Below are 27,595 nucleotides of genomic sequence, written 5' to 3'. Positions count from 1 at the left end.
GCGGCGCGTTTCGTCACTGGTTCGTTTGGTTGTGGGCGCGAGAGCGATATAGAGATTCTCAGCAAACTGCAGTGGCAGACGTTACAAGAGAGGTGTTGGACATCACGAAGACGTTTCCTATTAAAATATCGGGTGAGCACTTTCCGGGAAGATTCGCACAATATATTACTTTCTGCCACATACATCTCACGAAATGAACACGACGAGAAAATTCGAGAAATTAGAGCTGATACAGTGGTTTACCGACAACCACTCTTCTCACGCTGCATTCGCATGTGGAACAGGGAAGGTCGGATCAGAAGTACTCTGCGCCACAGAGCGTTATGTGGGTTGTGGAGTATGTTGAAGATGTAGATTTGCGCTCTCTTTTTTTGGAAAACGTAGTTTTTTACGCTTCTCAATGTTTATTACGTCACATCTCCTGAACCGTGTGTCGTAAAATGATATAATTTGGCATGTACGTTCATCAGCATCTTATCTGAAAAATGTGCTGCGAATAGAGTGTGGTGTAAAGAAGAAACAAATTAAAACGCCATGCGTGATTCTGAAGTTTTGCTGCATGATCATCGAAAACGTAGTATTACGTAAGGAGCAGTCAAATGAAAACGAGACAGATGGAATAAATATAAGCAAGCTGTTCATTATTTGGAAAGTAATCGTCATAACTGTAAAGATATTGCGACAAGAGGGCCAGTGCCTTCCTGGAAGAATGTACGCGGTTGTCTACGGAACCATGATTGCATCTAGGCGTGCACCTATTCGTTGGAAGGGAACTGACGTCCACGAATGTCATTCTTTAGGGCTGAAAAATACGGATATCGCTTGGGGAGAGATCAGGACACTATGGAGGATGTGTAAGATCTCCCAGCGAAACTTCTGCAGCGGGGTCTAAACGACGTTGTCAAAACATGAGCGGACATTGTCCTGCAACAGAATGAAGCCGTGTTGACATTTTGGATTTGATTATGCGCTCCAGTTTTTGCAAAGTGTGCTTATACGGCTGTGCGTTAACTGTGGCGCCGTGTTCCAATAGGTCAATGAGCAGCGGGTCCGTGCAGTCAAAGAACAAGGTCATCATGACTTTCCCGGAGCTGCCACGTCTGTCCTGTCGACTACAGTGCAGAAGTTTCGCCGGGAAGACATTACATATCCCATAGCAATCCCGATTTCTTCCCGTGTGATTTCCACGTTGTCGGAGCCCTGAAATAGACATTCGTGGCCATCGTCTTGCTTCGGACGAAGAGGTGAAAGCCTAAAATAATCATAGATACGTAGGCAACCACAAATATTTTTTCATGCTGGCGCTGATCGTCTTGTCTCACCAATAAATAAATATGTTAGTAGTTATGACGATTTCTTTTGAAATAATATGTTTCCTTACTCCTTTCCATCTACACTACTGGCCATTAAAATTGCTACACCACGAAGATGACGTACTACAGACGCGAACGTTAAGCGACAGATGCTGTGATTATCTTTTCAGAGGATTCACACAGGGCTGGCGCCGGTGGCGACACCAACAACGTGCTGACGTGAGGAAAGTTTCCAACCGATTTCTCATACACAAGCAGCAGATGACCGGCGTTGCCTAGTGAAACGTTGTTCTGATGCCTCGTATAAGGAGGAGAAATGCGTACCATCACGTTTCCGACTTTGATAAAGGTCGGATTGCAGCCTATCGTGATTGCGGTTTATCGTATCGCGACACAGCTGCTCACGTTGGTCAAGATCCAATGACTGTTAGCAGAATATGGAATACGGAACGCCGTGCTGGATCTCAACGTCCTCTTATCACTAGCAGTGGAGATGACAGGCATCTTATCCGCATGGCTGTAACGGATCGTGCAGCCACGTCTCGATCCCTGAGTCAACAGATGGGGACGTTTGCAAGACAACAACCGTCTGCACGAACAGTTCGACGACGTTTGCAGCAGCATGGACTATCAACTCGGAGGCCATGGCTGCGGTTACCCTTGACGCTGCATCACAGACAGGAGCGCCTGCGATGGTGTACTCAACGACGAACCTGAGTGCACGAATGGCAAATCGTCATTTTTTCGGATTAATCCATGTTCTGTTTACAGCATCATGATGGTCGCATCCGTGTTTGGCGACATCGCGGTGAACGCACATTGAAAGCGTGTATTCGTCATCACCATACTGGCGTATCACCCGGCGTGACGGTATGGGGTGCCATTGGTTACACGTGTCAGTCACCTCTTGTTCGCATTGACGGCACTTTGAAAAGTGGACGTTACATTTCACATGTGTTACGACCCGTGGCTCTACCCTTCATTCGATCCCTGGGAAACGCTACATTTCAGCTGGATAATGCACGACCGCATGTTGCAGGTCCTGTACGGGCCTTTCTGGATACAGAAAATGTTCGACTGGTGCCCTGGCCAGCACATTCTCCAGATCTCTCACCAATTGAAAACGTCTGGTCAATGGTGGCCGAGCAACTGGCTCGTCACAACACGCCATCTCCTACTCTTGATGAACTGTGGTGTCGTGTTGCAGCTGCGTGGGCAGCTGTACCTGTACACGCCATCCAAACTCTGTTTCACGCAGTGCCCAGGCGTATCAAGGCCGTTATTGCAGCCAGAGGTGGTTGTTCTGGGTACTGATTTCTGAAGATCTGTGCACTCAAATTGCGTGAAAATTATATGTCAGTTCTAGTATAATATATTTGTCCAATGAATACTGTTTGTCATCTGCATTTTATCTTGGTGTAGCAATTTTAATGTCCAGTAGTGTATGTCGTTTTCTTGACTACAGCCTGTGTAATTTCTCATGATACCTGCTCACTGCAGTGGTGTTTAGCACTGTCTACGCGCTGCACCCACTCAACGGCCCTTTGTATCACATGACGTCTTGTTTGTCGCCAGCAGGACGGCACGGCAGCGGCTGTGGGCGTCCCGACCGGTGCCACGTCTCCCGCTGGGAGCAGCAGCGAAGGCAGCGGCTGCACGTCGCCCACCGCCGCCCACGCGCACCGCCGCAAGGGGGGCGGCGTGCCGGGCCTGGGGCTCGGCCTGGGCGGCTACGTCAACGAGGCTGCCAAGGCGCTGCCGCCGCCTGCGCTCCGCGTCTTCCACCTCGCCGGCAGCAGGTAAGCCGTCCAAGCAGTAGCGTACCCCGCGAGCGTCAGGTATGTGACACACAAAACTGAGGTCTAAATAGTCGTGGGATACCTCCTAATTTTGTGTCGGACCTCAGTTTGCTAGGTATAGTGCAGCAATTCGACGTGGCTTGGACTCATCAAGTCGTTGCAAGTCCTCTGCACGAAGCCACGCTGCTTCCATATCCGTCTATAATTGAGGAAGTGTTGCCAGTGCATGATTTTGTGCACAAACTGATCTCTCGATTATGCCCGTAAGGTGATGGACTGGTTTCATCTAAAGGCCGGCCGGTGTGGCCGAGCGGTTCTAGGCGCTTCAGTCTGGAACCGCGCGACCGCTACGGTCGCAGGTTCGAATCCTGCCTCGGGCATGGATGTTTGTGATGTCCTTACGTTAGTCAGGTTTAAGTAGTTCTAAGTTCTAGGGGACTGATGACCTCGCATGTTAAGTCCCAAAGAGCTCAGAGCCATTTGAACCATTTTCATCTAAAGCAATATGGGTGTTTAAGTCATTCGCTCGGATTGTCAATGTTCTTCAGACCAGTCGTGGACAATTGTGGCACGTTGTTACCAATAAAACTCCGTAGTGGTTTGGGAATAGGAAGTCAAAGAATACTGCAGATGGTTTCCAAGTACCCCAACATAACCGTTTCCAGTCAATTATCGATTCAGTTGGACCAGAGGACCCAGGCCATTCCGTGTAAACACATCCCACATCAAAACTTTTGAAAAACACAGCCCTCAGACGCGAACACAATTAATTTGTGACCTAGGTTTCGGTGCCGGCCGGGGTGGTCGAGCGGTTCTAGGCGCTTCAGTCTGGAACCGCGCGACCGCTACGGTCGCAGGTTCGAATCCTGCCTCGGGCATGGATGTTTGTGATGTTCTTACGTTAGTCAGGTTTAAGTAGTTCTAAGTTCAAGGGACTGACGACCTCGCATGTTTAGTCCCATAGTGCTCAGAGCCATTTTTAGGTTTCTGTGTCACAAGGGACACCTTCTTCGGACAAAATTCAAACTAAATGTTACAGCATAACGTACCAAAAAATACGAAAGCTGCGGTCATACCTGACAGCGTTAGATAGTCAGAAATAAATTAAAATGCAACAGAGGTGCAAGCCACTAGGGGCTGCCATGAGTCCTCTGCTACAGTCAGTACAAAACTGAAACGTCATGTGACTTGAACGCCACGGCAACTTCGAGACAATACCGCCATCTGGTGGCTAATTGGTAAAACAAGCTATTTTGTAGATATCTCTCGTAACTGCAGAGAGGGAAATAAGTGAACGGTGTACATGAAGTAATTACAATATCGGGATACTGCATAATATAAAATACAACTAATGAATGACTGGCTGCTGTGCAGAAATTCCAGAATAAATGCATAAAGAAGACATTTACGAAATAATCCATTAAATGACATTACTGCTTGCTATAATAGATACGTTATAAAAAACAAAAAAGTTTTTGATGTACGTATGTGAGCCGTAAAAAGTAGTAGGTCACATATTAATTGTGTTCGCGACTGAGAGCTGTGTTTTTCAAAAAAATCAAAAAATGTTCAAATGTGTGTGAACTCTTATGGGACTCAACTGCTAAGGTCATCAGTCCCTAAGCTTACGCACTACTTAACCTAAATTATCCTAAGGACAAACACACACACCCATGCCCGAGGGAGGACTCGAACCTCCGCCGGGACCAGCCGCACAGTCCGTGACTGCAGCGCCGTAGACCGGCTCGGCTAATCCCGCGCGGCTGTGTTTTTCAAAATTTTGTATTATACAACAGTCGCTGATTGACAGCCATGTTAAAAACCTTAACATCCTTCATCATTATGGAGCCAGCAACATCTTGCTCAGTGTCTTGCTGACAACTGCACTTCATGGCTTTGTGGGGTTTGCACCATACTCGAATCCTGGGCTCATCTGATCAGGCCACGGTTTTCCAGTGGCAAAGGGTCCAACCAAAACGGTCATGAGCCGAGGAGAGGAGATCTAGGCAATGTCGTGCTGTTAGCAAAGGCACTACTGTCGGTCGTCTTCTGCCACAGCTCAAAACGCTTTATTTCATAGCACTGTCCTAACAGAGTCTTTCGTCGTACGTTCCACATTGATTTCTGCGTTTATTTCACGCCGTGTTGCTTTTTTGCTAGCACTGACAACTCTATGCAATCGCCGCTGCACTCGGTCGTTAAGTGAAGGCCATCGGTCACTGCTTTGTCCATGGTGAGAGGTAATGTCTGAAATGTTCTATTCTCAGCACACTCTTGACATTGGGGATCTCGGAATACTGAATTTCCAAAAGATTACCGAAATTCGATGTTCCATGCGTCTAGCCCCAACTGCCATTCCAATTCCCCCTTCACAGTCTGTTAATTGCCGTCGTGAGGCCATAATAATATTATTAACCTTTTCGCATGAAGCGCCTCAGCGCAAATGACAGCTCCGCCAATTCACTGCTCTTTTATACCTTGCGTACGCGACACTACCGCCATCTGTATATGTGCGTATCGCTATCTCATGACTTTTGTCATCTCCGTGTATCTGTCTCTGTTTTTCTGTCATAGTAAATGACCAGAACATCAGCCACTTGCTGAGGTTCTATAAATTATCCTAAGGACAAACACACACACCCATGCCCGAGGGAGGACTCGAATTTCCGCCGGGATCAGCCGCACAGTCCATGACTGCAGCGCCTGAGACCGCTCGGCTAATCCCGCGCGGCACGTAGTTGGATATTGCAGCAAGTCCACGATAATGTCGATGGTACTGATTCGCGCTGCCGACTTTGCTGTGGCACCGCAGTCTCTGGACAAGAGTCCAGGGGAAAGGAAATTATGGACACCATTGTAAAGTGCTTATGAGAGGGTACTTGCCCTTGTTCTGTGTTATGATTTCTTTTAATCCCATTAGTGTATTGAAAGCAGAAACAATGAAAATTTAAACGCCCTGGGCGTGTTATAATTAATCTCGTCTTTCCGGTTCCTACAAGGGCGGCACGCAGGCGCTCAGGACATTCCTGCCTTCCTCACTGGAACTTTGTACGCATGCTTTCGCGGAGTCTTTGACGTTTGTCCTTAGGTATCTCCTCGTAAAGGTTTTGGTCATTCATGCTGCCCATCTTTGTATACGTATAATATACACCTACTGAGGTGAACACTGGTTGTGGAATATGGGAAACTATGAACCATTGTTTGTATTGTATAGTAATCTCATTTGTTATGTAGTTGCTGTTAATGCTTAGGCTAGGCAGGCCTGCCCAAAATTTAGAAGCCCATCACGAGGAATGGGGACAGCAAATACTACTACTTCTACTACAACTACTACTAGTACTACTGTGCAGAAAATGGTTCAAATGGCTCTGAGCACTATGGGACTTAACATCTATGGTCATCAGTCCCCTAGAACTTAGAACTACTTAAACCTAACTAACCTAAGGACAGCACACAACACCCAGCCATCGCGAGGCAGAGAAAATCCCTGACCCCGCCGGGAATCGAACCCGGGAAGCCGCGCGTGGGAAGCGAGAACGCTACCGCACGACCACGAAATGCGGGCTACTACTGTGCAGATGGAGTGCTGTTTTCACTGACGCGGTGTCGACGCAAAAGTTTTACGACTGCAAACTGTGTTAAGAAGCGGATGTGTACAGTCGATGAGTCCAAGTCCAATAGCGTTGTTTCTGGTTGCGGTAATAGCAGACTTATTTTACGTTTTCGGATAAGCAAATGCAAACGTTATGGAACCCGACAGACTACATAGTGCCATGTACACTCGCTGCAGGCATGTCTGCTAATGTTCCAACAGTCACGGAAAACAGGGCAAGTGGGAGCACAGAATAACTTCACATGTCTCGCTCAGAATACTGTGTCACAAGTAATAAGGGTCAGAATATTTTGTGATGACCTGTTCAGAAGTTAATGACGTCATTGTGAACAGCTCTTGACATAACAGGACTTTGTTCAATTTGAGCAGGTTTATAAAATTCTTACAAGAATGTGTCTACATGGATTTTAATCGTCGTCAGCAGGCCAATAATTAATTTACAGTGCTCTCATTTTCACGTATAACATCCGTCTCAGAAGTTTCCTGGTCAGGGACCGGTATCTTCCGGTTTTCCGCCAACTTGAAACTTCGTCTTATCATCACGAGAATAATCTGTATTGTAACAACTGTAACAACTGTAGCGAACACTGAAATACGTTTAGATATGCCATTGTCTAGTTTATAACGAAATGAGGTGACGGAGGTTTGCACAGTAACTAACAATCAGCTATCGTGGAGAGTACTTCATCTATTGTCTCAGCGCACCTAAAACACAGATGTACCGTCCCATCTTAACACTGTAGAAGGAAAGTTCAAATTATGTTTCGAAATCAGATGTATTTACCACGACACAGACTATCTTGACATGATGTTTGATGCAACACATTTGAAGGAGTACTTCTCCAAAACAGCTTGCAACTCCAGACATTGAAACAATATTGTGCGCAAGTTGGTGGCACTCCTGTGGTTCTCTTCTTTCTTCCTTCTATGCGCTTTACTCTGTTGAACATTGCACTGTAGAGTATTGCTGTACTGTGTGGCTAAACCGTACCTTAAGGGCCGGAAATGTGTACTACTACTCTGTTTCTACAACTATAAAAGCAGTCCCGACGTAATTTCTACCTGTCTTGAGACATACAATCCCACCTAAGCAACGGTAAGCAAATACGCTTTTGCAATGATGTCCCAATACACCTAGACGTCCAAGATCTCCATGATAATTGACTTAGGGCAACATATCAATCTGTTATTAAATCATAACATGTACTGAGAGAGAATTTAAGCTTTAAAGACAGTTTAAAGACAGTTGGTCCCTCGCTCTGCCATCTCTCCCGCACCGTGTCATTTATCACTGATTTCTTCCGATTTTGCCTTACCGTCCAGAGTGCAATCTCAGCGCAATAGAGCAAAAACTGGAAACGGTAGGTATTTGGATATGCTGCATAAGTAGGGAACCGACAACTCCGGAATGCTACACTAGTATAACTAAGCAGACAATGAATCATACGTAGTTTTATTTAAGTACTGGCGAAAAATGTGTACATACCCGTATTATAAAGTCCCCATCAGCGATTTTCTGTTTCTGTATTCAGGCTAAAGGCTGATTTACGAGGAAGCTTTGTGTATCTAAGTTATGGTTTGTAGTAATGGTGTTTCATATATGGACTGTTTCCTGTTCGGTATTCAACTGGCGTTTGGTGTGACATCTTATGGCAATGAAGGCAGCTAAGAGCTACAAAGGAGGAAGCACACGAAGAATTGATTTTCGAAATACGAAACACCGTGGATACACTGTGTGGTAAAGATGCAAAGACATCGTATTATTTTGAATTGCGGGAACCGCACCCAAATGTCCACATTTTTATAAGACAGGAAATAATACCACTTTGGCTGTGGAAAGATTTTTTTCATCACGACTGGTTTCACGCCAGTTTAGGCGCATCCTCAGCTGATCTAAACAGGGATTAAAAAGGAGGTATTTTACATTTTTTTTAGCTCTGGCTTATTAAATATTGATATATGAAATAGAATAGGCCTGTACATTAGGTACTTACATAAATTGTGTCCACAACAATATTTTACGCTGTCCTTCACGTCACTGATAAATTAAAACCTTCTGGAAGCGTTTATGAATTTGATAAAAACGGTGTGTCCCTAATACAAAATAAGACGGGTATTTGCTGTGGGGAGAATAAAATAACCTGTGCAAAGCGTGCGAAAATATATTTAAACACCAATAAAAATGTACCATATTATTAGCTGGAGACAATGCGGGCACAAACATGAGGAACACTGAACTTGCCAGAGCCCTATGCAAGCAACCATGAGGAAAAATGCATTGACAGTGGTATCTGAAAACCCAGCGAGATTGCTCTAGAGAAAGTGGGGTAGTACACTGAATGGCAAAGTGAAAGAGGGAAAATGCCGTACATAAAGATAAATTATAATTTAAATCACCAGTGATATAAAACATACAAAATATGTGGATAGAAAACTTTACGGTAAATCCCGTGTGATGCGGCTATTAACAACGGAGATTATACCACGCAATTTGAATATCAGTGCAGAATTTCAAATAAAGCAAAACTCGTTGTCGAAAAATAAGAACACTGGTCTGTCTAGTTAGGAAGTCAAAATTTCCCAAATACATCTATGTCTTAGTTGTATCTGGGTGTTTAAGGTGACCTCAGGAGATTTTTATAGGGTTCGGAAAATTGCTCTCTGTTATAAAATATTGATTTGCATACACTAGTGTATGTCCGTGAGCTCATGTCCTCCGTCGCTTAAATACGCACTTAGTACTGATCCTGATTTCACGCAAACGGTATTCGCTTTAAACCCACTTGAAAAACTTATGCCGGTTTGACGTATATTTTTGCCATCACATTGTTGACAAGAGATGCAGTAGACACCTGATAATGTAAACCTACCACAAAGCATTTATTCCTTGCATCAAAATTTTTGGCCATTGCTCTGAGGAATATCAAAAGCCAGGGTTGTGTTTTTTCGGAACGAGACATTTGCCTATTCTATCAGAAATATCTCCGAAGAAAGGAAACATATGGTATTTTTTTAGTAGTGGAGGCTGTATTGTATATTGTGATAAGAGAACCGACGGCCTTTGGTTGGAGAAAAAATGCATTGAATAATATTAGATGTCTATTACACTACTGGCCATTAAAATTGCTACACCACGAAGATGACGTGCTACAGACGCGAAATTTAACCGACAGGAAGAAGATCATGTGATATGAAAATGATTAGCTTTTCAGAGCATTCACACAAGGTTGGCGCCGGTGGCGACACCTACAACGTGCTGACATGAGGAAAGTTTCCAACCGATTTCTCATACACAAACAGCAGTTGACCGGCGCTGCCTGGTGAAACGTTGTTGTGATGCCTCGTGTAAGGAGGAGGAATGCGTACCATCACGTTTCCGACTTTGGTAAAGATCGGACCGTAGCCTATCGCGACTGCGATCTCTCACCAATTGAAAACGTCTGGGCAATGGTGGCCGAGCAACTGGCCCGTCACAATTCGCCAGTCACTACTCTTGATGAACTGTGGTATCGTGTTGAAGTTGCATGGGCAGCTGTACCTGTACACGCCATCCAAGCTCTGTTTGACTCAATGCCCAAGCGTATCAAGACCGTTATTACGGCCAGAGGTGGTTGTTCTGGGTACTGATTTCTCAGGATCTATGCACCCAAATTGCCTGAAAATGTAATCACATGTCAGTTATAGTATAATATATTTGTCCAATGAATACCCGTTTATCATTTGCATTTCTTGTTGGTGTAGAAATTTTAATGGCCAGTAATGTAATAATGCTTTATTTTCACGTCTGTAGAACAAACAAGAGGCGTAAGGTAGATACGATGTTATTTAACGAATTCCAGTGAGATATAAAATATAACTAGCTGTGGTACCCAGCTTAACTCAGGAAGTTAGGAATAATTTTGCCATTCATGCAACGGAATCCTGACGTTTGTCTACTGAATTTTTTTGCGTTTGAGAATTATCAGATGTTATCAGTTTTTCCGATTACAATACATTTATGTTTGTTGTATTCTTTCGTCGAGTCGAAGTGGAGGGCTTCACTTATTAGGTTGAGCTATTTACTTGTCCGCGCTGCTCATATCTTCATGGCTGGCTTGAGTTCACAGTCTTTCATTATAAGATTGTGTCGCAGTTCTTCATTCTTCAGTCCGTTTATTTCGTTGTTCTTCGGTTTCTTTGCCTCTCACGGTGCTCATTGTCGTTCTTGAGAACTTAAACGTGCTTCGCACTCTTCATCTGTCTCGTTTATTCACTGTTCTTTTTGTTTTTGCCGTTTTGTTTCAGAACTGGTAAGACCTCCTCCTCTTTAACTTCTGGGCATTGTCTAAAATGTTACCCGAATTAAGTTTTTGTTAACAAATACAGTAAGTGCACTTTACACTCTTTTCACACATTATTTTCGATTTAGATTCAGTCACTATATCACTTTGACTTCTCGCACTTCAGTGTTTGTTTTCATTCACTCTCTGCACAACTTTTTCGGTTCGTCATTGACAGGAAACTGACGTTCGAGCCCACGACGCGTCTTGCTTTATATACCCCTACCAATGGGTAGCCCCACCAATGGCGAATCCCAGAACATACCAAAAAAGCCTTCGAATGGTCCACAATGTTCCACAACATCCCACAACACTCTAGAGTGTCCCGGAATGTTCCACAATGATCTTGGATGTTCCGGGATGTTCTCGAACATTCTGGAATCTTCCCGAATGTTGCAGATTATTTCCGAACATTCCAGAATATCCCGGGTCATTGTGCAACATTCCGAAGCATTCTGGAATGTTGTGCAGTGCTCTCGAATACTCTAGAATGTTCTGGAATGCTCTCGAATGTTCTGGAATATTTAAGAAATTTATAGAGGGAAAAACTTCACAGCTCTTGTATCTTCAAAAGCACGCCCTGCGGGTAAAGACGGGATTCTTCTCCATGGCTGGAAAATAGACGGCTGTCGTGCCATGTAATTCCCTTGATCGTACCGAGACTCGTTTCTGAGTTCTAGTGGCACGCTCATTGTGCACTTGCTTTTATAATATATATTGATTAAACGAAAGAATTGTTTGTGGGACAATGGAACAGTGATCTATAAGAGTCTTGATATTCGTCTGGTATGTAGTTCATCGTTTTAGACAAGTGCTTAATTTCATTGTGATTGATAGGCAGTTTTTCATCATCACATGCTCTTTCAGTTGTCATTACACGTGAGACATTGATATGAATCCACACACAACACAATTTCTGTTTGGCGTGCGCACAAATGTTACTATTTGTCACAGTAACATGTGTGTGTAATTACTGATAGTCGCAGTAATATTTGTGTGCACGCCAAACGGGCAGTGTGCTGTGTGCGGATGGCTCATACCGCGTTTATTTTGCAAGCATGGCCCTTCTTTATTTTGCTATGGTGGAATCAGCTGCTGTGCTCAAGGTCAACCTTGCACTTTACATGTTCTTATGACGGATGGATTACGTATCCCGCTAGTTTTGCGTACATTTTCCATTTTATATGGCTTATGATAGGTGGGTTACATATCCAGCTTCTTTCACATAGTGTGATGATGCCTCAAAAGGGTGAAACTCGTCATTGATATTAAATAATTTCGCAATAAAGTCTGTTTTTATCCTGAAATAATTCGAAATTAGTTGCTGTAGCACCGTGCCACAGTGGAATGGAATAATTTTTACAACTTAGCTTCAGACTTCATCATAAATCTAAAAACGAAAAAGATTCCATTTTCACTTCGTTCCATAGTCAACTGAATATTGTGTTTTATTTAGGTTTATTTGTCCATAAAATCGTCACATTCCTGAAAAGAACCTCTACATAATATAATAATGTCATCAATGTACCTTTCCCGAATCACTACATTTTTTGGAAAATAACTTAGGTTCTAGATCGTATTATGTTCGACCGTAGTGACGAATACGTTAATAAGGCAGCAGGATAATGAAAAACCCATTGCGAGACCCTGTTTCTGCGTGTATTTGGTACCTCCGAACTTGAAATAACAGACATTAACTTTTTTGCAAGATAGAAATCAGCTAGTTCGAATGGCCAGTGACTTACAATAAAGACAAGGTAACCTAAATAATTACATTGCTTCCACTGGTGACCGTGGTTTTATACTTCTGTGCTTCTGTGTTTTAACTGCCTCTTCTTTAGATGCACTAACGATCTCTTCAAAAGAAGAGATAGTAGGGGTGTCAGCTCATGTGAGTAACATTGATTACTTTACATGGTTATGGGAAAATAGAAAAAACGCCCTTTATAGTAGCTTTTGCAAAGGTGGTGCAACTTCAGAGAATTGCAGAACACGGTGTTGCGAGCGACGATCTAAGGCAATTACGATCTGCGATATTTCACGCTGTGAAGAACCGACGGCCCCCTTGCCGTTCGTGCAGCTCAGACATTCTGCAGTTGGTTGCATCGCCCGACCTTTGCTTCTCTATTTGATTTGATCGCTCGACTCCAGTGGTCTTGGAGCAGTTAATAGAGTTTCTTTAGGCTCAAGTTACTGGAGTACCACTTAAGTTCCAACTGAAGCGGAATTTATTCAATATGCAGCTCTGCCTCTACGTTTCAAGTTCCGTGCCAGACTTCACTAATTAAGTTCGCTAATTATGTTTCCTCCCTGCTTTCCGCTGCTGACTTTACGAGCACGAATTAACGCGACAGCCACGAGTAAGAAGCAAACTCAGCGAACGGCCTCACTTGTTTGGTTACTGATTAGCCTATCAAAATTCGCAAAGGGTCGGTGTTTGCAGCAGTCGAGCATGGTGTAACTTTTTGTAATCTCTTTTTCCTAGTTTGGTCTCTCGTGTCTTGTGGAGCAAATACCATCGAAATGTATTTTCAGAGTACAGAGCATAGTGAGTGTGATGATTTCGCACAGCTTGATCTCATATGCAATGGACAAGAATAGCAATTTTGGTACTGAAATGTTTCGTTTATGAGCACAGGTGACCAATCGACTGGCTCTTGTCATGTGTAATTTGCGTTTGTGCGGCTCTCAAATTTCATCTCGTTCGTAATGTAGGTTTGCCCGAGCAAGCAATTTGGTCTGCCTAAAATAACAACACGTCCTGCACGTCCATATTCATTCCCAGAAAGCGTTAGCATTTCAGAGAACGCGTTCTGTTTCCCTCGAAACGAACGTAGTTTTATGTCGGCTTTTGCAGTGGACATACAGTGGCGGAATTTCGTACATCAAGTGCCCAGCAGGATAACGACCAGTTTAATAAATCAAGGAACGTAACACATTTGTCAAATGTAATAAATTATTAATTTTTTAAACGCCAAGGGAAGCATGCGGGTTCAAAAATTACAAATATGACGTCAAAAGTAGCGTGATTACAAAGCGATAGCGGGTGCGTGGGTTAAACAGCAACATGGATACGTTGCGTGTGAAACGTTTGCTAAGAGATCATTATATCGCGACGGTTTAAAACAAACGACCTTTGAATACGTACTGGAGCTCGAATATTGGCCATGAGTATGATTTATCGTGTAATGAAACTGCTATCAGTATGGCTTGGAACGACGTATTTTAGAAAATGTGGGTTGAAAATAACAAGAACAGTTGCAAACAATGATATCTTCGTAGCCATGACGAGTGGGAGCGCTTCACCCCTAGTATTGGGTGTACACTGCATCAGTCCAGCAAATGTTCTTTGGCTGTCCTCAAAATTCCTCTGTGTCTAGTGCGTTCAGGACGGCTTGCATATTCTGAGGATATTACCGATGCCAAAACAGATACCTATAGCTGTAGTGGGATTGACAATAGAGGCAATTCTGTTGATTGTCAAGAAGTTGTTCATTTTGTTGTCACGACTCAGTCTGGCCGGCCGGAGTGACCGAGCGGTTCTAGGCGCTACAGTCCGGGACCGCGCGACCGCTACGATCGCAGGTTCGAATCCTGCGTCGGGCATGGATGTGTGTGATGTCCTTAGGTTAGTTTGGTTTAAGTAGTTCTAACTTATCGGGGACTGATGACCACAGCAGTTAAGTCCCATAGTGCTCAGAGCCATTTGAACCATTTTTTGACTCAGTCTGGAGCCCATTGGTGCCGACGCATGTTTCGAATACTACAGAGGTGAAATCCGAGGCTCTTTGATTTCCGTTAATTTCAATAGCTAGGGCATGGAAGTCATAGATACCAGAGCATTACGCTTTCTTCACTACATTTCTATATCGGCATTGCCATATGAAAATGCCCACCAGCATCTTTCAAACACTGTTTCGTTTGTGCACAAGATACTTGTTCATTGACTAGTCTTTTCAAATTTGAAGGATTTCGCCAATCGCTGATTGCTTGTGATGACACTGTAGCAGCGAATGTTGATGAAGTTGTACATGGCAAGAAGTCGAAGCCACAAGGACACACTGATTAGTTGCACCATTCGTTGCTACGTAAGCCAACACCATTAAACTAAATTATAGAAGAATACTGCAGATTCGTTGTGTAGACCGGCTAACCAACGAAATGGAGGAGGAAAGGTTGTTTTACTTTCATGGAAACCTATTGAACCACAATCCTTTCTTAATCATACTAATGCTACCTAAATGGTTCAAATGGCTCTGAGCACTATGGGACTTAACTTCTTAGGTCATCAGTCCCTTAGAACTACTTAAACCTAACTAACCTAAGGACATCACACACATCCATGCCCGAGGCAGGATTCGAACCTGCGACCGTAGCGGTCGCGCGGTCCCAGACTGTAGCGCCTAGAACCGCTCAGCCACACAGGCCGGCTAATGCTACCTACTTTATAATTAATTGACAATGAGAACACCGAAGTTAAGCGCTGTCGTTTTGAGCTAGCACTTGGATGGGTGACCATTCGGTCTGCCGAGCACTCTTGGCAAGCGGGGTGCACTCAGCCCTTGTGAGGCAAACTGGGAGCTACTTGATCGAGAAGTAGCGGCTCCGATCTTGTAAACCGACATACCGCCGGGAGAGCGGTGTGCTGACCGCATGTCGCTCCATATCCGCATCCAGTGACACCTGTGGGCTGTGGATGACACGGCGGCCGGTCGGTACAGTAGGGCCTTCCAATGCCTGTTCGGACGGAGTTAAGTTTTAGACAATGAGAACATATAGTACGTATGAAATTTATGCACAGTAAGTTGCTTTGAGATAGGTAACCTTCAGATAACTGTGATTACTTTCTAAATACTGTAACTAGTTTCTGACATCGGCTGGTAACTCGAGAAAAAACCCCAAGAACTGCAGGGAGAGTGCTGCAGAAAATTTATAAAATCCAGAGCTATGAGGAATTTTCAGTTGCAAGGAGAATAGCGCCCAACAATTCTGACGGGTTTTATAGGGAACTCAAGTCACCAGGAAGAAGAACACGAGGTCTGTCTAAAAAGTATCCGACATTTGATTTTCGAGACGATAGCGCTGTGCCACTGTTCACAGTGAAGGAAGAGACCTTTATGCGCATGCTTGAATTTTGTCCCCGCCTTTCAGGGCGTCAGTCGCTGCCTGTCGGTCGCTGAGTGAGGTACTACACAACGTGTTCGTCGGATTACCAGTTCTCTCAAGATGACTGAACGTGTTGAGCAAAGACTCTGTATCAAATTTTCTCAAAAGCTTGGTGATTCTCAAAGCGAAGCAATTCGTAAGATTCAGCAGGTGTTTGGAGAAGATGCAATGGGTGTAACGCAAATTAAGGAGTGATTCAACTGACTGAAAAATGGCCGCACATCAGCGGAGAGTGACCAACGTTTAGACAGGTCCGAAACTGCTCGGAGTGCAGCTGATGTTGAGAGGGTGCAAAATTTGGTGATGGCGTATCGTCGTTTGACCGTGCGGGAGATTTCCCAAGAGGATGGAGTGAGTAAAGTTTCTGCACATGCAATTTTGCTTGATGATTTGAACATGCACCGAGTGGCTGCGAAATTCGCGCCCGAGTTGTTGTTTCCAGAACAAAAAGACGTTGCACAGGACCTTCTAGACACCTCCAACACTGATCCTAGGTTTCTGAACATCGTGGTAACTGGAGATGAGTCATGGGTGTACGGGTACGACCCAGAAACAGAAAGGTAGTCTTCGCTATGGAAGCGCCGGCCGGTGTGGCCGAGCGGTTCTAGGCGCTACAGTCCGGAACCGCGCGACCGCTACGGTCGCAGGTTCGAATCCTGCCTCGGGCATGGATGAGTGTGATGTCGTTAGCTTAGTTAGGTTTAAGTAGTTCTAAGTTCTAGGGGACTGATGACCTCAGAAGTTAAGTCCCATAGTGCTCAGAGCCTTCCCTTCGTAATGGAAGCATCCCGAGTCTCCGCCGAAGAAACTGTGGCAAGTGCGAAGCGAAATCAAGGTGATTCTAACTGTCTTCTTTGATGTCCGTGGAATTGTGCATCACGAATACGCACCGGAAGGACAAACAGTGACAAAGGAGTACTATCGAGGTGCTCTCCGGCGACTCAGTGACGCAGTTCGGCGCAAAGACCAGACATTTGGACGGCGAAAAACTGGCAACTGCATCACGACAACGCCCCCGCACATTCATGCACTTGATCCAAAATTTCTTGGTCAGACATGGAATTACAGTCGTTCGACAACCTCCCTACTCTCCAGACATAGCTCCTTGCAACTTCTGGTTGTTTCCAAAATTGAAGATGCCACTGAAAGGATCCCGTTTTGAGGGTAGCGAAGAGATAATGCGGAACACTACGACGGAGATGAACACCATTCCAAAAGAAGACTTCCAGAGGTGTTTCCAGCAGTGGAAGAATCGGTGGGCACAAGGGGCCTACTTTGAAGGGGATCGGGGTCCCAACCCCGTCAGGTATTTGAAATATTTTTTTGACCAAAGGTAGGATATTTTTGGACAGGCCTCGTATGACATACCACTTTTCTGCTTCGGCTCGAATAGGCGATACAGTGGTTACAGCACTGGACTTGAGCTCATACCATCATCTGGCTATGCGTTCACTGACTTCTCAAAATAAACGCAAGGATAGTTACTTAAAGAAGGATGCGGCTGATTTTATTCCACGAAATAACTCCCGTATGTAAGCATGCTTCCATGTGCCTCACTCCAAAACTAATTCCTTCTGCAACCGAAACTTGTACTCCGTCTCTAACGAAATTGTTGTTAAACTCCAAACGCTATACTTTTCCCCTCCTGTAATGTCTCGGTTCAAACCTTTTCCCATGTTACTGTTTTCCATTATGTGAACGTTGTAAGGCGTTTCTCGGTGTATCGCCAAAACTGATGTCAACAGTCACCTATTGCACTGAAATGGTTTTATTTTAAAGCTGAATTTATACAATTAAAAAACAGCCGTAGTTTACAGAATTTTATTTATTAACTTAAGAGCGACACGTTGCCCACGGACAGGGCATAATCAGGTTATCTGAAAATATAAGGGAGTGACGATATTACAATAAATCCGCCGTGGTCCTATTCTCGACTTCTATAAAAACAAAATAAGCTTCAAAAACCGATCGGATAGTTCAAGTCTTCTATAAGCGACTCAGCTATACACGATATGTCGTGTCATCCCTATAACACGAACTACTTCAGTTCAATGATACAACGTGTCACTAAAATTCCACATACCACTCAACCTATAAGAAAGGAACTGGAAAACTTGTAAAATGTCGCTTTCTATAATGGCTACAGCTCCTCCATCATTTACAAATCATACATGTCAAAAACATTGCCTCGTGATCGAGAAATCTCCTTCGATTCTGCTCCTCAAAATTACTGGTTTGCTAAGCTTCTATTTTTAGGTAATGTGTCCTGTGTCACAGCTAATCTCTTTCGTGGTGAAATACAAGAATGGTGTTTACTATCTCCAATAAAAATCAGTATCAATGCATTGACAATTAGCCTCACTAGGAAGGTAAACACGCTGTCTCTGGCGTATATGCGGTGAATGTGAAGCCGATTATATTGGCTAGACGGGGAGGGCTTTTAAAATTAGGTTTCAGGTGCGTTAACTTACTAAGGAGGGACAGGTTAAGAATAATTATCCAGCGGCCACCAGCCACTTACGATCGGAAACACACAAAAGGGTAAGAGGCTCAAACTGCTTCAAGAGATCGAAATTGTTAAAAATCCACACTCCATGAAGGATACATTACTCAATGATCAGTTATCAAGCAAGAATCAGGTTTTCTACGATTCCATGCATCTCATTTTTTTAAACAATTTATTAGTTTGTAGCTTTTTATTACCAGCACCTCGGTCACTTATCACGTGTATGCAGTTGTATTTTGTCTTTTCTTCATTGTTGCCTTTTAGCCATAGATTCGTAGTCTAATCTATATTTAATTGCTCTACACATTCTATTTTATTATTCTCTAACACCACATTTGAATATAAGGGTTTTCTATGTCTCTGTGCATAGTTTTCGGTCCGGCCTGTTCTGCATTGTGTATATTTCCATATGATCTATTACGTTTTATTTATTTCTTAATTTACCCATTACTATTTATATTTTACGCCGTCATCACATTAAACCCGAGGCAGCGCCGCATGGTGACTGTCATTACTACTAGCCCAATATTTTGCATGAGCTCCTATCTTCCATAAGTATACTCTATGTGAACGCGGACGGGCCTCGGGGACCGTTGTAGTGTTCGGCTGTTTTCGGGTTGCACGCGAGGTTCTGTTCTGCTCTGCTATGCCTGTCGTTGCCTCCATGAGGTAAACGCATTTTCGGTTTGTCCTACGCTCTCTACTAATGACTGATTCAGGTGAGTTTATTTTAATTTTTAAAATTTTTCCATGTAGGTTGCCTTTTATATTTTATGGTGTGTCATTACGGTCTCGGAAACTGACATACGGCCGGGAGAGCGGTGTGCTGACCACATGACCCTCCATATCTGCATCCAGTGACGTCTATGAGCTGAGGATGACACGGCGATACCGTTGGGCCTTCATGACCTGTTCGGGAGGAGTTTTAGTTCTTTATGGGGTGTCATGCCTTTTGGCAGCGGCCGGCACTAGGGCATGCTTTTTGGCAGACGATTTCTTATCTTTTGCGCGAGTTATATTACGTTCCTCAATATAATTTTAGTTTATTAAAAATCCATTACTATAATATTTTGAAAAATCATAATGAATTGGTATTTTGTTTTGGATATTAAATATTATTCAAAAATGGCTCTGAGCACTATGGGACTTAACATCTGAGGTCATCAGTCCCCTAGACTTAGAACTACTTAAACCTAAGGACATCACACACATCCATGCGCGAGGCAGGATTCGAACCTGCGACCTTAGCAGCAGCGCGGTTCGAGAATGAAGCGCCTAGAACCGCTCGGCCACAGCGGCCGGCCCTAGGGTAGTTTCTGTGTATTTTCTTTAGCCATAGCTGGTCTGGCATAGTAGAAAGAGAGAGGAGAGCAAAGAAATGGGACCCCACATGTATGACAGCAATAATTCTAGATTTAATCTTCAGAAACGTACGACGAGGCACACCGTTTCAAAGTTTCTTGAAGGACGATTAGCTTACTCCCTATGAGGAAATTATTTATAAAATAATACGAAACCTTTGCAGGACAGTTTTGTAGTCTTTAGCAGAATTGCTCATCAGTAAAGTAAAACACTACATGTGTGAATGTTCCCCTTGTAAACCCTGTCCTACAGGTAGCCCCACAACCAGAAATCACAAGGAGATCAGTTGATCGTGCCAGCCAAGCATTTGGAAATGATCGGCTGATAATTCGATCGCGTTTCGGAGAAGCAGGTGAACTTCACAAGCGATATGCGGTGGTGCCCCATCTTACATAAAAGCTCTTGAGTTCAATGTGTCTCTCTCCTGTAGGGCGGCTATGACATCCTGGCGAAACATATCGCGGTAACGCTGGACAGTCACACTCATGTCTGTGGTCCTTTAGCGCCAACCTGTTCAAGAAAGGATGGGCCAATGATGAATGTAGCCGTGAAGCCACACTACACAGTGACACACGCTCATCCTGTAGAGGAACTTAATACACACTCGGCAGTTCTGTGTTTTCATCTATCAGAGAAAAATGAGCTTTGTCGGTCCATAGGATGGTCCAGGGCGTGACCTCGTCAACTTTAATCCTTGCGAGAAAGTGGAGTGCGAAGTCAACATATCGTTGTGCGTCCTGTGGTGCAAACTGCTGTACGATATGGATCTTGTACCGAAACCATTCGAGAACGGTTGGATGCACCTTCCGTACAGTAGATCACGCACGGGATGTCCAACTGTCGTGACAGTACGCGCGCTGCCTGACGATAGGGGATTGCGCGCAGCGTTGTCTGCCATAGAAACAGCGATATTATCAACCACCTGTGGTGCAACCAGTCGTCGGCCTCTTCCCGGAGAGACGCTCAATTCTCCAGTTGATTCGAACTTCTTCATCATGCTCCACACAGCATGTGGAGAAAGTGGACCCTTCCGTAATCCTTCCAGCAGGCGGTATTCTCGATGTGCAGCTGCAGCGTTCTGTTGTTTTGATAATAGAGTTTCTTCAGTAATGACCTGTTTGTCCAAGCTCATGTTGACACGTCAACAAGTGCACTGCGTGTGGTCAGGTGTGTGAGACTACGGATCACGATGGACTCCTGTTGGCTATAGTTGGATCTGGACGTGGCGCTGTGACGCATGGAAATCAGGCATGCCATACACTGGGTTATTAATGATACTAAGTTTGGTACTCTTACGGTAATTAGTTTCCAAGTGCACTGCGTGTGGTCAGGTGTGTGAGACTACGGATCACGATGACTCCTGTTGGCTATAGTTGGATCTGGACGTGGCGCTGTGACGCATGGAAATCAGGCATGCCATACACTGGGTTATTAATGATACTAAGTTTGGAACTCTTACGGTAATTGGTTTCCGTGTTATATCGTGTTAAATAGGGAAGTTTAATTATAACCCCCCGGTATTTTTGCTTGTCACATGTGTAGGCGATTTGCAGAATAAAAATTCATGTGATAAATCAGCGCTGATAGCACTGTTACTTGTACCACTGGCACAAAGCGACAAGTTTTTTGTAGACACATGGCTGCAGTAGAATGATGGAACTAACCTTGCAGTTCCCCGATTGCGGTCTGGGTTGCGATGTGTTCGGTCTCTTACCGAACTGATCGTCACTCTAGCCTCGTGTGCGATGACCGGTACCGAATAATGAGTGGTACGGTATTTTTAGAATACGTTTTTAAACAATGGCACACCTAACATAAAGAATTATCCCAACGATAATGGCGATTCCATGCAGCAATGCCCATGTTGAAAGAATCTTCAGTCACATGAATCTTTTAAGATGTAATTCTGGAAACAAATTGACTGTTGGTATTGTAAAACCAGAATTATGCATTCGTTGTAATTCGAAGTTTACAACGTGCAACGACTTTAGCAAATAATTTAAGGTAATAAAAATTTGTCGAAAGACATAACTAGCAATATTAAATGTAATTTTTAACATTTACTAAGTGTTTTATTGTGTCCACCCGCAGGCCTCAGACCAGGAAATCCTGTCCTGAGGCAATGTTTGGTAATTTCGTCAATTTTAACTTTGCTTGGTGACTGGGGTCTTTTTAGACCCCAGGGCTCTTTTAACTATGATGGTACCGTTTTAACGTAGACGTAACCTTCTCATTCTTCAGAGGAATTTTGATGGTCCATTTATTATAACAGGACAAAATATTTATGGTTATGTCACGGTATGTTGTACAATAATTTGAAGTTTTATGAATCGGCTCAGAAAATACGTCACGTATACAAATGTGTTTTTCACTGTTTTCTTTCAACCTTAATACATAAATAAAAGTTTGGCAACAATTTACCTTCTGAACCAACAGTATTGTAACGAATTCCTAGAAAATACGTACACGTGCATTATTGGAAGAAATTCACAGGAATTGCGCTTTGTTTGAGTACGACGTGGTATTATATTTTATTTACAATGAGTAATTCCACAGGCTTTGAAAGGGGCTACAGGCTGGAACAGGCTTTAGCAGATGCACATTAGAGTCATAGTGATAATGTATCAGTTGTTGGAAATGCAGATAAGAGAGGTGATAGAGTTGTGTATACGATGAGAATGATGTGAATAAATGTGAAGATGATAATGATATTCAGGCAACTAGTGCGCCTGATTTTGTATCTAGTTGTGGACGGATAAAATATGACAGTACCATCTGGAAGCAGGCTTCAGGAATACGTGACCTGCGTATTTTTCTAGCCATAAAGAGGTTTCCAAGATTTCGTGGTATCCTGAGATGGCTCTGGTTTGGTAATAAACTTCCGAGAGAAAAAAGAAATGGTGTTACTGGATGAAAAGCTGAATATATACAGCATGTGTTCTGTGTTTGAAATGTGCATTGATGCATGCATTTCGTCTTATTCGTTTGGGCCTTATCTTACAGTTGATGAGCACCTGTGTGGTTACAGGGGACGGTGTCCATCCAAGGTGTGCATTCTTTCAAAACCTGGAAAGTACAGGATGACAATGTGGCCCGCTGTAGATTGTGAGACAAAATTATCGCGTAAATACGCAACTGTATACAGGGAAATCTGCTGAAGAAATGGAAACGAGTGGTGCGTGATTTAGTTCATCACCTCAGGGAAAGTGTGGGAACATTACCACGAAGATTTTTTTACTAGTTTGCAACTTCATTATAGCATGAAAGAATGGTTTTGTAATTTCAACAATAGGGATGGGTCTCACGGTAAGCCATGATTATTTATGTGGTAGTATTTTACACTGTATCGCAATATAGTTGCTAGAATCACTTGGTGGCTAACAAAAGACCGCATACATGTAATATAACAATTTTTTCATGATGTGGGGCCACAGTCATGATATATTTCTTTAAAGTTAGTCCCGACATTAGACTGTTTTTTTATTTGCAGTGTTACATTTACACGATCATGATTTCGGCTTTAAATTCCCATTATCAAGTGTTTTAATGTTTTACAATGCCTAAGATGGCATACTGTCGTATTTAAAATACACTGTTAGACACATTGTCTGAGGGTCAATATTTCTGGTAAAAGCCTGCTGTGTTTTTCCAAAGCTGATACCGTGTGAAGGTTAATCTTGCAAGCCTGTCTGTGGTATGGTGATGTCGCGCAAGTGGAGTGGAGCTAAACTCTGTGTTGTGACGACTGTGTAGGTCGTCACAGAGCTCGGAAGAGGAGCCGCGCCGGTGCGTCTCCGTGGGCTCCGAGCTGCCGCTGCTGGAAGGCGTCGCGCCCGCCCCCGCCTCCACGCCGCCCCCGCCGCCACCCGAGCGCAGCGACAGCCTCGGCACGCGATCCGAGGCCCACCACCTCCGAGCAGCGCCCTGGTTTCAGGCTGGCATCCCTAGGTAAGCAGCATTCTAATTCTCTAATCCGTTTTTAGGCTGACTTCCGTATGTAAGCCACATGTTCGTATGTTGGCACGTATGGTGAACGAATCGTGTGGCACGCCGTGATTTTGGGCTGGCATCCCTGGGCAAGCAACCTCCCACATTTTTCTATTCTGGCAACCGCAAGACCCTGATTTTAGGCTGCCATCCGTATGCAAGCTGTTTTCAAAACAGCTGGTTGGGCTTCTTTTCAGTCAGATATTGCACCAAGCTGAGTCTCTCCTTATTGTGTTTTAGCACGCTCACCAGTCAACCACTTGGGCTCCCGACCCTAAGATAGCTACTTTCTTCCGTTTCATACTTCGCAAATATGCTGAGATACACCACGCCGCTGCCTAGTCCCAGGCAGCCGTTTCTAGATTACTAGCCTCTCTCCTCTTTACACTCAGGTGACAAAAGTCGCGGGATACCTCCTAATCTTGTGTCGGGCCTCCTTTTCCCCGAAGTAGTGCAGAAACTCAACGTGGCATGGACTCAACAAGTTACTGGAAGAGACTGAAATTTTCACTCTGCAGCGGAGTGTGCGCTGATATGAAACTTCCTGGCAGATTAAAACTGTGTGTCGGAACGAGGCTCGAGCTCGGGACCTTTGCCTCTCGCGGGAAAGTTCTCTACCATCTGAGCTACCCAAGCACGACTCACGCCCCGTACTCAGAGCTCAGAAGGTAGAGCACTTGACCGCGAACGCCAAGGATGCCGAGTTCTAGTCTCGGTCCGACACACAGTTCTAATCTTCCAGGAAGTTTCATATCATCGCACAATCCGCTGTAGAGTGAAAATTTCATTCTGGAAACATCCCTCAGGCTGTAGCAAGCTATGTCTCCGCAATATCCTTTCTTCCAGGAATGCTTGTTCTGCAGCATCGCAGGGGAGCTTGTGCGAAGTTTGGAAAGTAGGAGACGAGGTACTGGCGGAAGTAAAGCTGTGGGGACTGGGCGTGAGTCGTGCTTGGGTAGCTCAGATGGTAGAGCACTTGCCCGTGGAAGGCAAAGTTCCTGAGTTCGAGTCTCGGTCCGACACACAGTTTTAATCTGCAGGAAGTTTCAAGTTGTTGGAAGTCACCTGCAGAAATATTGAGCCATGGCCATCCACAACTGCGAAAGGGTTGACGGGGCAGGGTTTTCTCCACGAACTGACCTCTCCATTATGTGCCATAAATGTTCAGTGGGATTAATGTCGTACAATCTAGGTGACCATATGAATCGCTCTATTTGTCCAGAATATTCTTCAAACGAAACGCGAACAGTGTTGGCCTGGTACATGCCGCATTGTCATTCATAAAAATTCCATCGTTGTTTGGGAACAAGAGATCCATGAGCGGTTGCAGATGGTCCCCAAGTGACCGAACGTAACAATTTCCAGTCACTAAGTGGTTCAGTTGGACCAGAGGATTCAGTCCATTCCATGTAAACACAGCCCCCACCAATGTGGAGCTATCACCAGCTTGCACAGTGCCTTGTTGACAGCTTGGGTCCATGGCTTCGTGGGGTCTGCGCCATACTCGAACACCGGTATTAGCTCTCACTAACAGAAATCAGAGCTCATCTGGCGATGGTCCAACCGATATGGCAGGAGAGGCGCTGTAGCCCATTAACGCCAAATTTGGCCGCACTGTTCGTCGTTCGTCTCACATTGATTTCTGCGGTTATTTCAGACAGCGTTCCTTGCATATCTGTACTGGCAACTCTAAGCAAACGCCGCTACCCTCGATCGTTAAGTGAAGGCCATCGGCCACTGCATGGTCCATGGTGAGAGGTAATGTCTGACTTTTGGTATTCTCTGCACTTTCTTGACACTGTGGATCTTGGAATATTGAATGCCCTAACAATTTCCGAAATGAAATGTGCCGTGCGTCTAACTGCTACTAGAATTCCGCGTTCAGTCTGTTAATTTCCGTCGTGCGACCATAGTCACTTAGTGTATTTCTGCAAGCGCAAGGTCTTACTGTTAGGCTGCCATCCGTATCCAAGCTATTTTCATGAGAGCTTGTCGGGCTACTGCAGAACGGCGTTGTTTTTCGGCCAAAAATCGCTGTAAGCTGAGTCCCACTTTATTGTCCTTTGCACGCTGCGCGAAGTCGACTACTTGGGTGCAGGCTAGCGACCATGACATAGCCATTTTCTTCGTTTTTTTACAGGATGTTTATAAATGAATGGTGTAGTTTAAGTTTGGTCACACGATACATATCTACAGGGTACTTATATTCTTCCCATACTCGGTTTAGCATGTCCTCCGTGGTGAATTGCAGTAAACTTTCTCGAGGGGCACGGGCATTGGCTTTATATGTCCTCCGTCTTTCACAAACCCACACAGAAAGGAATCGCAGTGTGTTAACTCCAGCGAAGGGGGTGGCCAGGGGAGAAGGTTGTTGTCTGCTGTAGCAGGAAGTCCAATCCAGCCTTGACGAAGAATACGATTACGAGGCTCCCGTACATCCCTGTGAAAATGTTGCAGCTACAAAATGTAATTGTCATTACCGGTGTTCAGCCGAGGTAACAACAAGGTTTCCAACATGTCTGCAAATGAGTTCCCCGTCACTGTTTGTTGTTTGAGCAAAAATTGACAGTGCACTTTCTCACACGACAACACAGAGAAAACGTTCACGTCTGGAGAGCCACTCTGTTGTTCAACAAAGGTTCAAATGGCTCCGAGCACTATGGGACTTAACTGCTGAGGTCATCAGTCCCCTAGAACTTAGAACTACTTAAACCGAACTAACCTAAGAACATCACACACATCCATGCCCGATGCAGGATTCGAACCTGCGACCGTAGCGGTTGCACGTTTCAAGACTGAAGTGCCTAGAACCGCTCGGTCACAAAGGCCGGCTGTTTTCAACAAGCGTATATTGTTTCTCGCTTCCTCAGATACGGACTTAGTGCGTGCTCACGTTGTCAGTCACATGGAAAATGGCTGCATCCCACAAGATTGTTCTTACTAAAAACCAACGTACTCCATTTTTAACTGCAACTTTTCACAAAAGACACCCCTTTTCACTTTGTCTGCTGGTGTAAGGGTCTATAATAATCCTACTTTTTACGGTTAAAAACGCAGCGGCTTACTCAACTCTTCCCACACTATAATCTCTGGCATGAAAAATGCCTTTCTTGCTTCACTAAGTGACTTGCGAGGACTTCGGTGAAACACCTCGCGCATTCTTTCGACGTTTGCATAAAGCACGTGAAGCCGACCACGATTCTTTCCCAGACAAATGCACCCGGTTTCCATGAACTGTCGGTACCACCTACCTGTATTTTTCTTGTGTGGTGGATCTTTCCTAAACCGTGCTCAGAACTCATACTGTACTGTAATGGCAGACCTGCACACCTGAAAACGGAGCACACAGAAAGCATTCTCCTATTGCAAACAGGCGCTACTCCTGTGTAGTAAGCGTGACAAGCGAACAGCCGGTAGAGCATAAAATATTAGGACAATTGTCGCTGCTTTAGCTGTACGGCTCGCCTATACAAGTAATAAACTTATTTATTATTATTTATTATTAAAACCGCACCAGTGATTCATAAACA

The 27,595-nt window shown here is 44.3% G+C and overlaps 1 protein-coding gene across 1 annotated transcript in view; it reads left to right on the top strand.

Annotated features, from left to right (window-relative positions):
• The window catches only part of LOC124612541 (tensin-4-like), a 661,402-nt gene that overhangs the window by 606,279 nt on the left and 27,528 nt on the right, over positions 1-27,595 (top strand). The window contains exons 3-5 of the mRNA XM_047140851.1: positions 2,892-3,013; positions 3,045-3,112; positions 23,832-24,026. Coding sequence (XP_046996807.1) covers positions 2,892-3,013; positions 3,045-3,112; positions 23,832-24,026 — 385 coding nt within the window. The remainder of the gene's footprint in view (positions 1-2,891; positions 3,014-3,044; positions 3,113-23,831; positions 24,027-27,595) is intronic.

This window comes from Schistocerca americana, chromosome 1 (assembly GCF_021461395.2).
Source record: "Schistocerca americana isolate TAMUIC-IGC-003095 chromosome 1, iqSchAmer2.1, whole genome shotgun sequence".
Classification (NCBI taxonomy): domain Eukaryota; kingdom Metazoa; phylum Arthropoda; class Insecta; order Orthoptera; family Acrididae; genus Schistocerca; species Schistocerca americana.
Note: the sequence above shows the minus strand (reverse complement) of the source record. Positions and strands in the feature narration are given on the sequence as shown.